Here is a 14,964-nt window from a genome sequence, read left to right as displayed (position 1 = left end):
GAAGACTCAATTAAGCTATATTTTGCACTTAAAGCTGATTTGTGAGTATTTTCCAAATCTTGACATGCAATTTCCAGTCTCCCCTGTTAACTAATATAGGAAGAAGATCCTCAACAGCAAAATGGTGACTAAAATGAGTTCTAATACAATATGAAACAATTTGGGTGATAACATGGGAAGCCAGAATAACAGAATAGGAAGGGACCTTGGAGATCTTCCAGTCTAACCCCTGCTCAGACAATTTATCCTATGCCAGTGGCCTCCAACCTTGGCAACTTTAAGACTTGTGGACTTCAATTTCCAGAACCCCAGATTTGATGGCTGAAGAATTCTGAGAGTTGAAGTCCACAAGTTTTAAATTGCCAAGTTTGGAGACCCTTATCCTATGCCATTCCAAACAAATAGCTGTCCAATCTCTTCTTGAAAACATCTAGGGATAGAGCGCCCAGAACATTCAGAGGCAATCAGTTCCACTAATTAATCGTTCTCACTGTTAGGAAATTTCACCTTATCAGGCTCTTCTTGTATTTATTCTCCCAAATAATTTTAAATGTCACCATCAAAAAATAATCAAAAATCTTAAGATCTATCTACATTATAATCTTGAACCAGCACTTTGGGAAATTTATGATACGTCTGTACATTGTTCCTTTCCCTATTTGTGCATTCATGACAATGATATCATAATTATATAGTCATAGTTAACATGTCTAGTTTAAAAATGTATGTAAGAGTTATAAGAAATCCTGGTCAATATTCATAACGCATGGTTAGCGGGGATTGTAACCATTCTTCTGCTACACCTGTGCCTGAAATATATTTTTGCTTCTGACAAACATCACTACCAGTTGCATAAAATAAATAAAACCTTCCTGATGCAAAATAGCTAGGACATTTCTCAAAATGATAATTAAAACCCCTGCTCTTGAGTGGTCTGATTACTTTGGACCTGTAGCTCCTACGTATGTTTATTTAAAAAATGATAATAATATACATTTAGGCAATTAACAATGGATTTTATTTCGATCATCAGAGAGAGGAAAGTTAATAATAGGTGAGGATTATCAGAGTTACTTATTTCTCTTCCAAAACAAAGAAATCTCATACCTGGAACTCTTCCAAAATACAGTGGCTGAGCATGTGTGGTAGAATGCTTAGGTGATAGTGTAGCAGTATGATTTCTGTTTCTGTCTACAAACAAGTAGATGATATTCTTCTTCTGAGCCACTATAAAAATCATATGAATAAATCAGTTCCATATCCCATCTGAAACAATATCTATCTATCTATCTATCTATCTATCTATCTATCTATCTATCTATCTATCTATCTATCTATCTATCATCTATCTATCTATCTATCTGTTTATCATCTATCTATCTATCCATCCATCCATCTATGAATGAATGAATGCTTTTCATTCAATTCTGTTTCTTGATGTATTTGAAAATAATTCCTTTATAACATTCTAAGCCAATTCCTTTCAGTGAAATAACCATGAAATAAATCTAAGAGGAAAGTTATGCTACACAACATGAAATCTGTCTCATATTTAAATGTTCTATTAATAACTACCTCCAAATTGGTCTTCCCCATTTATTTATTTTAAAAATGCATACTGTGAGCCTTCTTGCCTATTCAACTCATGGAATTGGTTATATTTTTATCTTGCTAAATTTGAGTCTTGAAACTTTTGCAGAAAGAAGCTCATTAAGAAGAAATAAATCTTAAGGAAAGTAGGCTTAACCAGATAAATTCAACACTCCCTTCTTTCTCCTTTCTCCCTGCTCCCTTCTCTATTGCAAAGTATTCCTTCTCCAAAAGATAATTTTCAAAGGAGAAAATACCATATTTTTCAGAGCGTAAGATGCACTGGAGTATAAGATGCACCTTAGTTTTGGGGAGGAAAACAAGAAAAAAAGGCTTCCGCCTCCCAGCAATTTGCCAAACAGCAAACAGCACAGATGATATTCACTGTTTGCTGTGTATTTCTGTGCATGTGTGCCTGACACATAGAAATAGCAAACAATTGGAAAAATGTACATTATGGCAGTATATTAATGGGAGAAAGTTTTCTTAAATGAAGTCACACTAATTCTCAATTATTCAAATAGTTCTCCTCCAAGCATGACTAAGTCAGGATTTAACTCAGCTGCCTTATCTTAATATTAAACAGGATACTGCTACATTTCAGATTATACTTGCACAGATCTTTAAAACTGATGTGGCTTTCTGGAAGTATACATTATTCTCTATTATTTAAAAGAAAATACAATAGCACTGGGCCTCTTTAGATCAAGCATTTATTTTAAAAAGCTTCTTCATTGTGTTAAGTTTTCCAGAACAATAATAAAACAGTCTTTACAAAATAAGTCTAATAATTTGAACATTCTATAGACATTTATAGCTATTACTTATCTCCTTGCATCCAGATTCAGCAACTGATTAGCAAAAGAAAATAAAATTCTGTGTCTGACGCTTGCCTCCTTGAAACTAAAACTGCACTATAGTTTCACTTTCATTTTAGCAGCTGAGAGAAGCTGGTAATGAGTTCCTTGGCTTAACCAGGCTTTGTTCTCTTTGCTGCAAGGAGTTAAATTGCTGTGAGGCAGAGGCCAAAGGGTGGGGATGGCTAGGTGGGTGGGGCTACATTCGATGTATAAGATGCACCTAAGTTTTAACCCTCTTTTGGGGGGTCAAAAAGGTACGTCTTATACTCTGAAAAATACAGTAGATATTAGGCCAATATTATATTTAGATGACATACAATGTCATTTGGTCTTCAATCAGATAGTTTTTGACATAGGATTTTAAATTACAACATTCATTTATTTCTTTATTATTCAAATGCTGAAATATATCAAAAATTATCATGGACACATTATAAGGAAAACAACAAAAATAATTATGCCAACTTTCATAAAATGTTGTTATGAATAAATACTTTTAGGCAAACCTATAGTTGTCTATAGCAGCGTTTCCCAACCGGTGTGCCGCGGCACACTAGTGTGCCGTGAGACATGGCCAGGTGTGCCACCAAGCTCCAGCTGGGCGGGGCACTGCCGGTACTTCCGTCCTGGGGCTCCCGCTCGCAGCTGTCAACCGGCTCCTGCTCGATGCCGCGGTTTTCGGCGCTCTCCTGCTGGGCCCCAAAGAAGGAAGGCAGGAAGAAGGAGAGCTCCATTCTACGCGCCTTTTCCCCGCCTTCCTTCTTTGGGGCCCAGCAGGAGAGCGCCGAAAACCGCGGCATCGAGCAGGAGCCGGTTGACAGCTGCGAGCGGGAGCCCCAGGACGGAAGTACCAGCAGCGCCCCGCCCAGCTGGAGCTTCTCTGGCGTCGACGGCAAGTGTCCTTTGTGGCCCGGCGGGAGGGCACTGGCAATGGGAGCGGGGGGGGTGGCCGCAGCGGCTGCAGGCAGTCGCGGGGAGATGGCGGCGGCGAGAGGGAGCGCTCTCTCTCTCTCTCAGCTGACTGCAGAGAGAGAAAGAGAGACATAGCAAGAGAGGCAGAGAGAGAGAGAAAGAGAGACATATAAGAGAGGCAGAGAGAGAGAGAAAGAGAGACATAGCAAGAGAGGCAGAGAGAGAGAGAAAGAAAGACATATAAGAGAGGCAGAGAGAGAGAGAGAGAGAAAGAGAAAGAAAGAGAAAGAGAGACATAGCAAGAGAGACAGAGAGAGAAAGAGAGAGAAAGAAAGAGAGATAGCAAGAGTGGCAGAGAGAGAGAAAGAAAGAGACATATAGGAAGACAGTGAAAGAGAGAGAGAGCAAGAGAGAGAGAAAAAAGCAAGAAAGAGATAGCAAGAGAGACACAGAGAGAGAGAGAGAGAGAGAGAGCAAGGGAGAGAGAAAGACATAGAGGAAGGGAAGGAGGGAGAGAGAAAGAGAGCAAAAAAGAGGAAGAAAGAAAGAGGGATGGAGAGAGAGAAAGAAGGGAAGGAAGGAAAAGAGAAAAAGAGGGAGAAATAGAGAGAAAGGGAGGAAGAGAGAGGGTTTTTTTGTCCAAACTTTTCTTTAGCCCGCCCCCCTGCCCCACCCCACCCCTTTCAGTGTTCCCCAGGATTTTGAAAATATGAATAATGTGCCGTGGCTCAAAAAAGGTTGGGAAACACTAGTCTATAGGAATTACATTGAAAGAGTTAAATTTGTATCTTGGAAAAGAACATACACTTTTGTGAAGTTCTTTCATATTGACTTACACTTTGCCCTCTCCCTAAACAATTAATGGATGAAATGCCACCATACCTACTACAGAGTGCCACTGTCCATCGCACAGAGATTGCTGAGGTATGACAGATAGAGAAAATGCTCCAGCACCATTATTTCCAGAGGCAATGACCTGTGAAAAAAAGAAATATTTTCAATTACTACAAACAATAAGAATACATTTAGATATAAAAATACACACAAGGAACACATCTTTAGAAACAGATTGCTATTCTTCAGATTGCGATGCTTCAAGAAGGTTACCATCTACTGAGAATTTCCAGAATTATTTTTTTAAATTCTGTATTTCACTAAATTGGGGGTTTTCAACTGGTTTTACTTGGCTTGGACTGCTAATTTTATTGGTCTCTGGCAACTTACAATAACACACGTACAATAGAGTAAGCCAACTAGTACTGTCATTAACAGGAAAGGGATAGAGTTTATCAATCTCAGAAACATCGAATCCTGCACCATATAACTCAACAGTAATCTTTCAATATAATACCAGCCAAATATTGTTTATGGACGCTATCCTTTGTCATCTTCCCTCTTTTTTTGGTCATGCCAGATTTAACATAATGTATGATTTGTGTACTGTGGTCTAATACTTGTATCTCAGTTTGTAAAAGTACAGAATATGAAAAGCACACCTCTGTAAAATTTCTATCTTTGGTGCCGATGGCTTTATCTGGAATGATGTTGTAGGTATCCAAATAAAAGGACTTCTATGGAAGGCAAAGCTAATTACAAAATCAGCTACGTAAACTTTTGAGTTTTTCTATGTCATTTTGTCAAAATCCTAGGGTACTTTTTACCATTTCCTCTTTATTGTTTTCTGAATTTACCCTCTAATAAGGCCTAGGTTGCACGATTTCATTCTTTAAGAACTCTTAAGGCCTATATAAAGGCAGAGGCATTCTGGGAAATAAAGTGATGGTCGGACTTCCCTTGTTTGATATGAGCTTCCCACTTCAAATCCTTTAAAGTAATCAGATGAGGCAAAAGGCATAACAGGCACATCAGCAATACATTGGGAAATCACAGATTCCCCAAAAGGAGACTCAGTAACAAATGGTACTGCATTTCAGGAACTGAAGGCCAGAATCATTCCCACTCTTCCCAGTCCATACCACAATGTAACATTTGATTTAAGGAAGAGGAAACAAGACAAAAATCTTTCCTACCATGCCTCCTTCCATGTAAAGAGTGAAATAGTTTTCTTGATTGCTGCCAGCATGGATTAAAACGCCAGTGAAACTTCTTGGACGGATACTAAACGCAATCCTATATTCTATGTTTATTAAAAAGGTGTTTTCTGGAATTTAAGAAAGGAATAGTTCCATTCAAAAGAAAATTAAATGCATTACTCAATTTCACACTGCTTCCTACAAGAATTCTTTGAGTAGCTGTTTAATAAAAGGGAGAAGCTCATTGGATTCTTTTCTATGTGTCCATAGTGGTAGGGTAACAACATACATGCATAGTGTCATCCCCAAACCCCCAACACTTTACCCTTAGATTATCTATGGTTGACCTATCCAGATTCCTAAGAGGTCAGTAAGGGGCGAGTACAAATGCACTAGAGTGCCTTCCGTTCCCTGTCCTATTGCTCTCCTATATCTCCTATACCTTTCTTCTATTCCTATATTTCTTCTTCTATTCTTTCATTGATATGTTCTATTACTTTATCTTCTTTTCTATTATTTCTTAGATATATTTTACTATGAGTATCTGCTCTATAACCTTCATCATGTATTTTATTATGTATATATAGATATACAGTGTTCCCTCGATTTCCGCGGGGGATGCGTTCCGAGACCACCCGCGAAAGTCAAATTTCCGCGAAGTAGAGATGCGGAAGTAAATACACCATTTTGGGCTATGGACAAGCCATCCCTTAACACTTTAAACCCTTAAATTACCATTTCCCATTCCCTTAACAACCATTTACTCACCATTATTACTGGTACTAACCGTTGAATAAGACACTTAGTGATCCTGATATTTATAAACATAATTATTTATTAACAATAATTTTTTTTGTTTGTTATTTATTTGCAAAAATTATTAGTTTGGCGATGACATATGACATCATCGAGTGGGGAAAAAATGTGGCATAGGAAAAAAACCACGAAGTATTTTTAAATTAATATTTTTTGAAAAACCGTGGTATAGGCTATTCGCGAAGTTCGAACCCGCGAAAATCGAGGGAACACTGTATACCCACTAAAACCCTCATTGTGTATTGGACAAAATAAATAAATAAATAAATGCAGAATTTTAGATCAGCATAAGTAACTCCTTCTATTATACTCACCAATCATAATATATCCTCCTTCATTGAAAAACAAAACACCATTCTCCAAACTATTGTCCAAGCAGGGCAGGACACCATTGTTTCGCTGGTAAGTATACATGTGTTTTCTCCCAACTTGAAAGTTTCTCAAGCAGCCCACAAAACTCTTCTCTGGAATATTCTGAAAATACATATACCCAATATAGATTGGAATAATAATATTATTATTATTCTATATATTACTATTACTATCTTCATCCCGTGCTATTTATAGGGTAAGATTAGTAGATGTCTGCCAAAATTAAGACAATCTAGTGACTGTCAAGTGGAAAGATGACATGAGTATTATAATTTAGCTTTCCATTAATGACAAGGAATTGAAAGAGTAAAAGAGACATTTGCTGGGGTAAAAAATATTTAATTTCGTATTGGACAACTACTCTATTTTTACCTTAATGTTTAATGATGTAACAGCTCCTAGATATATTGATGGATTTATCTGGGAATAAGGATAAGAAGATGGCAGGATTCCTTCGTGACTCTTCAAACCATCAATTACAAGCCGTATTTTCTTTTCAATAATGCTGAATGCCACCTTTTCAGGAGAGAAACATAATCTTAGACAGACATATCAAATATTGATTAAGCAATACTTAATTGACCTTAGATTTTAAAAAGCACATTTTAAAAATAAATATAACAAACAAATAAACACCATACAGCATGCTGTGGAATATTCATAGTATATTGAAAGCAGAAGCTATTTATCCATTTAACTATGGACTGATTTTTGAGGCTACCTGATTCCAAAAAAGCTCTGGGGAACTTCAAATATTTAAAATACGTAACCCAAGAAGCATGACTGCCCACACTGAATTATATCAGGAACATTTAAGAAATATTTTCAGGGTACTCCAAATCCTTGACCACTAGGCCCAGAAACCAAGCCAGGTCTTAAAAGACTTGTTTGTTTGTTTGTTTGTCAAACATGTACAAGATAGCAGGTATCTTCATTCAAGGATTCCAGAATCTTTGGAGAGTGGGAGATATACCTATCTCTAGGGAGGGCCGGGACTGACATAGAGAAAACATGTTTCTTTGGTCTCACATGATGACAATATTTAATAAAGGAAGGGGCCTAGAACATACTGGACAAATGGAAGGAACTGGAGATAGAATAATGGTTGGCAGCATGGTGCACACAGACACTTGATACACTTTTAGTAGAATATGAAAAACAATCTCAAAACTTGCAACATAAATAGATTTTGAGTTCAGTTTTTTTGGGAGGAGGGGAATCCTAATTTTAATTAAACATTTAATTAAACCAACAGTGAAAGCATGGCTGACCTATGTCTTCAATATCTAGACATTGTGATACATTGATATACTCTAATAAGCATGAAAAAAGCATAAGCCACCCATCCTCACCATATGCCACTGTCCATCACTGTATTTGGCTTTGCTCTTGGTTTTTATCTTTTTTCCATCATAGGCAACTGCAAGGACATACCGTCCTTTTGAAAGGTAAAGAGCAACATATTTGCTCCCCATCTGATCTCCCATGAAGAAGACCATTCCCCTAGACGATGATGTACGGACATCAACAGCAAAATGGGATCTTGAATATGCAAACATACAAAAAATAAGAATCAGAAAAAGCAGAAAAAGTGAAAACTAGAAATAGAATGTGTTTTACTTCTCATTGTGTTACAATTAATGCTCTGCTTCTATAGTTCTTATCTGGTTTGCATTCTGATTTTTTATTTGTAAAAGAGGGTTAAGGCTTGCTAAAATTATCTACCGAGCTCGGTTAACAGAGATTTTAACAGGCTGCAATCATAAAGTCGAAGCCATATTATCATAGAAATGATCAAATGCCATATCCTTTTTTATATTACTTTTATTAAACATAATTTGTTCTTTAGAATCTTGTCTGGAAAAAAAATCACTTAAGAGAATTAGGAACAAAAAATATAAGCTCACAAAGCAGCATATAAACACATTGTGTATCATAAAAAGACTAAACATAGGATATAGTTGGCAGCATAGTTCCCTCTAAGCTGAGCAGTGAGCAATGGCTCACTTAAAAATCATCATCAACTCAGAGTTTTTCAAACCTGCCCAGAAGCCGAGAGGGAAAGATTGAGAGGGAAAGAGTGCCGCCCAGTCCCGAAGGGACTGCCGCTCAGACACTATACTTTTCCGCCCACCCCCCCAAAAAATTAGAGGGAACACTGGTTGGCAGCCCTTCTATCTAAACACGCACAGAAATAGAGAGAGAGAGACCATACACAAATGACCATGTATACATATATGCATATGTTCCAATGGATCAAAAGCTTCGATTTTACCTGAGGCTTAAATTTCAGATACTGGTTTCTATTTAGAATAAAACAACAACTAATTCCATTACCTGTCTGTTGATGTTTCGGATATTGAAAACAACAAATAAGTGCCTGGATTATTGCCAAAGTGGTAGGCTTCAGGGACAAAATTTAACTCGGCGTGCAAAGGACAGTCATTCTTGTTCCGTTGTCTGTTTGAATCTGTCAGATAGGCAATATTTTTCGACTTCTGAAAATGGAAATATGTATATATTTATTTATTTATTTATTTATATTATTTATATTTATTTATATTATTTATATTATATATTTATATATATATATAATTGATGGTTCCAGGAATACAAGATAGAATTTTATTAAGAAAATAATTCAGGGTTATGTTGTTCTTAACAATAATCATGAATTCATTTATCCTTTAGATAGGATGGACGACAACTATTATTACTATTATTAACAAATTCACTTTACTTCTTAGTTCCTGTCACATATCTTTTTAGAGATACCCTTCAAAATCAATTAATCAGTACCAGAAATTAGATCCTATTATCTTCTAAATTTTCATTTTGAAACTTTTATGTCTTGTTTTATGTATCATCCAGCTTCTGCTGTTCATTAAAATACAATATATGGTGTATATATATATATTGTAAGAAAACAGTCTATGAGTTTATGAAAATTACTGAATGTCTTTTTAGTTTAAAAAAGAGAGGGGTCTATAAAGAACTTAAAACATTTGCCTCTAATTAAATACCATAAATATATATTTATATATCTTTCATATGTGGTTGTCCTCTACTACCTCCCAGAATTTGCCCAAATTCATGATCATTGCATTGGTGATACTATCTAACTACTGTATCTCATCCCCTGCCATCCCTTTCTCCTTTTGACTTCAATCTTTCCCAACATCATTCTCATGATGTTTTTTACTTTTATTAATCAATCTGAATTTTCTTTAAATATGGAACATTTCATAGCAGATTTATTTGTGGGGGTTTTTGGAGGGGGGGTAAAGTTTTTTTCTCTCTCTACTTTTAAACAGTGCAATATCATATACCCTCAATCTTCAATACAATACAATGAATTTACGGTACATTTATATTACCCATACTTTATCATCCAACAATATGCTGCCTCCTTTACTTTTATCACCTGGAAAACTTTTGTATAAACTTTTCAATATCGTTATACAAACTTACAATACTATCTGCTATTACATCTCATCTATTTGCTTTCACTTATCTATTAAATTTTATTACATTTAGGCCAAAGTGGTTATTTTCAAATGTCATACATCCTTATTTACCTCTTAAAATTTCTTTACCTTTATCATATACTAATTGCTCTTCAAATAGAAAAGTTATTTAATCTTAAATATTAGTTACTCATACTTTATCATCAAAATCTTACAAGATATTATCATAACCATATCATTCCCAAGGAAAGAAAGGAAACCAAATTATATCACTTTAATCTACTTATTTTCGATCATTACATATCAATGCCATCGGTTTAATAAACCCTTATTCAGTTCTTAATGGAAATATAGTATTCAGTTATCAATCCACCTAATCAGCAGATTTATTTGTTAAATCCATGACCTTGACCCTCTGAAAGAAAAAGCTGTACTCTGAGATACAAATGGTGGAAGATGTTTCCCATCTAAAATCAGTGCATGGACATGGAATACTATTGTATACAGTAGTCCCTCACCTATCGCTGGTGTTACGTTCCAGACCTGGCCGCGATAGGTGAAATCCGCGATGGGGAATTTATCGACTGATAGTACTTATTTAAGTATTTATATTGTAATTGTTTGGTAAGTTTTCATTGTTTTAAGTGTTTATAAACCCTTCCCACACAGTATTTATTTTAGATACAGTATTTAAATACAGTATTTACAATTTTAGATTTTTTTTTTAAAAAAAAAACCTGCCGATCGAGTTTGGCGGGCTGTTTAAATCTGCCGATCGACTTCCTCAGAAACCCGCAATGAAGTGAAGCCGCAGTAGGTGAAGCGCGGTATAGCGAGGGACTACTGTAATAGCATTATCTCTAGCTACTCTCCCATGAAGAGATGCTGCCTTAACGTTGATAATTTGCTATTCATTATGGGACAATGCTGCAGAGATGATTCTGAATATGTGCCCTAATTGGTATTTAGGCTCGTAAACTTTCAGTATCAAGTGAAGATTTATTCCCTCTAAGTTTTGGTTGAATTTTACTGCTGCTATTATATTTTTTGCTGGTTATAATTTCACATAGTCTTATTATTTATTTTCAGTGTTATTTTTCATGATAAAAATAGATAGCAAATTTTTAAATATAGTTCTACAGTATAACTCACAAAAATTAAATAATTTTCTTTAACAAAACTTCCAACCTTTGAAATCTTTGGAGTGTATGCATCTGGTAATTCTTTCAACAGCATTGGCTTTTGTCGTTCTGAAATCATACAGAACCCTACAGACACATCTTTCCTAACAGAATCGGCTAAATTTTGAACCTGAGCCGGTAGCCGTGAACTAGTATGGAAACAAAAGAATAATGGTACTGATTATTGTTTATATAGATTACCGGTATTAAGAAAAAGAACTTGCTGAAAGCAAAGCATGATATGAATAAAGAAGGATCACAGGAATAACAAAAAAAGGTTTGTTTCAATATATTTAGAATAAAAGAATAAATGAACTATCTGTTTATCTGAATAGTACAGTAGTTGCAGACTTGGAAAGGGAAGGACTGAAGCTTGAGTTTGAGAGAGGAATGGACAAGAGGTGTCTATTTACTTTGAATTTAAGTCTCCAGGACCAAATAGAACGAAGTATTTTCCTAAAATGAAATAAATATTGTTTTAAAGAAGAAAAACAACCCATATCTGGTCATGGAGATTTGAACTCATAGTAAACAGGCCCAGACAAAACACTAAAAATGTACTTGATGAGATGATACAGTTCTATTCACATGCATATTTCTTCTGGATCACCTGTTTCAGTTCTCTTGCACTTATCTGTTGTACAGCATCATTGCCATAGTCATGGGGTCTTAATTTACAACATTCCCTAACACCTTCCCACAAGTCAAAAGGGAAGCAGAACAGAATAATGGAGTTGCTCTGGCAAGCTTGCAGGAAGAAAGAGATTGCGTGACTGTGGCTAACGGTGGGAGCACATCAGTGGGTTTGGGTTTGGGAAGCTTGCAGGGAAAAAGTCAATGGGAAACTTTGCAGGGAAGGTCACAAGTTGCTCCCATGCTCATACAATCTCTGCCAGCCCCTCTGCACTTGCAAATATATCTGAAAGGATGATCCAATGGGTCATGCGTTGTTTATTATTTTTAAAAATCACATTGAAAATTTCATGGTTTGCTCTATGGAATAGATTATATATCAATTATGATTACATAATATATTTACCTTTGTATAAAGACATTGGACATACACCCTTCAAAGTTGTTCCCACCCAGTTTTATTGGTTGAGTCATTGAGTTCTTTTCAGGAGTTAAAACTGTTTTTGAGTTAGGCACATCATCAATTAATAATTTCATCCTAGAAGGACAAACATGCATATTAGAGTGAACTTATCATGGCAAAACTATTATGATATTGAAATAATACTTAATTATTTAATTAGATCATTTGTACATTCCACTCTAGGACCTGTTACCAAAGTTCTCATTACTATGTAATTTGGCTTAGAAGCTAACTGTCATACAGTAATTTTGCTTTTTGTTATTGATATATTTGTCATGTTCAAAAATACTCCTGTGAAAAACAAATCATTCTCAGAATCCATATCCATTGACGTATTACTTCTAATGGTGTTTAAGCATTTACAACTAAGCATCAAATTAAACAATAAAGTTATATTTTGACCAAAGAATTATTCAATATAATAATCATTCAAACATACGTATCGCCTTCTTTTATCACTGTTATGTAATGCATTGAAGCAATTTCACATTTTTTGCTAGATTGGATTTCTTCATCTGCCAGGCTTACAACTACATAGCCATTTCTTAGGAAAACGGTAAAAACAGCAAACTAAAAGGAAAAAGAAATATTTTTTTAAAAAAATTGAGATTTGGGATTTTATAGGAAACCAATTTGACTGTATTTTAAAAGACAACAAAAGATAATTCATCTTTCTTACCCGTATATTATAGCTTAATAGCATTCCATTAACTGCTGATGTGCGAAAACCAAATCCAACTTGGAAATTATTAGGGAATGGAAAATCTTTATCACTTAAGTCAAGAACGCCATTCTTGAAAAAGTTTGCAGTTCTCACCAGCTAAAAAATATATATGATATTTACTTTCTTTTTAAAACAAAGTAAGTTTTATTTCTCTTGCTTCTCTATTATTTATAATAAGATTAACAGAGCTCTCATATGATGAGATTTATATATTTCTGGACTATATAGGGCAGAGGTGGGCAACTAATTTTGCCATTGGGCCGCATGAGAAATTGGGATGGTTTTAGAGGGCCGGATTAATATAATTAACTCAGTTCTACCCAATACTGTATATTATTGGGTAGAAGTGAGTTAATTATATTATAATTATATATTATATTATATTATATATAATTATATATAATTATATATTATAATTATAAATTAATTGCTCACCCCTTCCTTCCTTCCTTCCCTCCTTCCTTGTTCCCTTCATTTCTCCTTCCTTCCTTTTCCAGATGGAGAGAAGTTTCTGTCTCTCTGATTTTCTCTGCCTTTTATTTCTGCTTTTGGGCAGTTCTTTACTTCTCTTTCAAAATATTCCTTTCAGGTGCCTCTCTTCAACTGACCTACATTGTCAGTTGAGAAAACACAGTGGAGGCTTTGCCTGAAAGTAGCTTTGGATTCCTCTTCTTCCTCCTCCTCCTCCATCCCTCCACTTCTCCTTCCTTCCTTCCTCCCTCCATTTCTCCTTCCTCCCTCCCTCCATTTCTCCTTCCTTCCTTCTTTCCTCCCTCCATTTCTCCTTCCTTCCTTCCTCCCTCCATTTCCCCTTCCTTCCTCCCTCCCTCCATTTCTCCTTCTTTCCTTCTTTCCTCCCTCCATTTCTCCTTTCTTTCCTTCCTTCCTTCCCTCCCTCCCTCCCTCCCCCAGGCCGCACTTTGCCCAGGTCTGATATAGGGCCATAGCAAATCTTCTTTTAGAAATATTTAGAGGTAGTATAATTAAAGAATTAAAAGGAATTATGATTAAAGAATTGTGAACATTATGGAATAATGCCAAGTAATAAAAAAAAGTGGTGGTTATTTACCTTCCAGTCATCTGGGCATTTTCTGCTGACACCAAAACTTATAGAATGCTCAAATAAGGGTTTAATTTTCATCATGCACCCACGAAATGGTGGTGTGGATATATTATACCTGCATTCAAAAATAAGTAAATAACAGCAACCAGCAAACCACAGCTTAAAAGTTGATATTATGCAAATCTCTTGTTTTGGGGGTATAAGCTACTTTCCTCTATCAGAATGAATCCCATAAACTACGGTATATTTGAAGTTGTAATCACCCTTTTGTTCAAGTGTTTGGTCTTGGCACCAAACTAGAAAGGAGGAGACCATGAGTTTTAGTTCTCCTTGCTGATTGAGTTTGGCCAATCACTGTATCTTAGTCCAATTCACCACAAATGGTTATTATTGTGGGGGAAATGGGAAAAAGGTGGAGCCTTAGGTATGATAACTGTCTTAAGTTATTTATAAAAATAATAAAGGTGGGGCAAAAGAATCTAATAAATAAATAAACTTCCCAATGGTTGTAAAGCCAGGGCAAATAATGTACATCCTATTTGATGTTGATTGAATTTTAATTCTAGGTGTCTGTTAAGAGCAGAATTCATCATACAGGAGAAAACAAATGATTCTTACTCGTCTATAAATTATGTTTATGTGCTTCTCTTCAAAATATATATTTATTCAAAGAATAATGTATTTTTAAAATTATACATATAGAAAATAAACTTCTTTTCTTACCACTTTATATGTTTAAACCAAGTGAATTTTCTGAACCAAAAAAAAGTATTGGAAATTCTGGAATCTACATATATATGCATATATACACTGCTAAAAAAAAAAGGGAACACTCAAATAACACATCCTA

The 14,964-nt window shown here is 35.4% G+C and overlaps 1 protein-coding gene across 1 annotated transcript in view; it reads right to left on the bottom strand.

Annotated features, from left to right (window-relative positions):
* The window catches only part of LAMA3 (laminin subunit alpha 3), a 173,899-nt gene that overhangs the window by 1,744 nt on the left and 157,191 nt on the right, over window positions 1-14,964 (bottom strand). Inside the window, exons 63-74 of the mRNA XM_070747653.1 lie at window positions 14,121-14,229; window positions 13,007-13,147; window positions 12,767-12,897; window positions 12,271-12,402; window positions 11,239-11,380; window positions 8,921-9,081; window positions 7,936-8,125; window positions 6,956-7,099; window positions 6,526-6,685; window positions 5,393-5,523; window positions 4,245-4,338; window positions 1,108-1,227 (exon numbers count right to left, since the gene is read on the bottom strand). Coding sequence (XP_070603754.1) covers window positions 1,108-1,227; window positions 4,245-4,338; window positions 5,393-5,523; window positions 6,526-6,685; window positions 6,956-7,099; window positions 7,936-8,125; window positions 8,921-9,081; window positions 11,239-11,380; window positions 12,271-12,402; window positions 12,767-12,897; window positions 13,007-13,147; window positions 14,121-14,229 — 1,655 coding nt within the window. The remainder of the gene's footprint in view (window positions 1-1,107; window positions 1,228-4,244; window positions 4,339-5,392; window positions 5,524-6,525; window positions 6,686-6,955; window positions 7,100-7,935; window positions 8,126-8,920; window positions 9,082-11,238; window positions 11,381-12,270; window positions 12,403-12,766; window positions 12,898-13,006; window positions 13,148-14,120; window positions 14,230-14,964) is intronic.

This window comes from Erythrolamprus reginae, chromosome 3, assembly GCF_031021105.1.
Source record: "Erythrolamprus reginae isolate rEryReg1 chromosome 3, rEryReg1.hap1, whole genome shotgun sequence".
Classification (NCBI taxonomy): domain Eukaryota; kingdom Metazoa; phylum Chordata; class Lepidosauria; order Squamata; family Dipsadidae; genus Erythrolamprus; species Erythrolamprus reginae.
The sequence above is the reverse complement of the archived record's forward strand: the minus strand, read 5'-3'. Positions and strand labels throughout refer to the sequence as shown.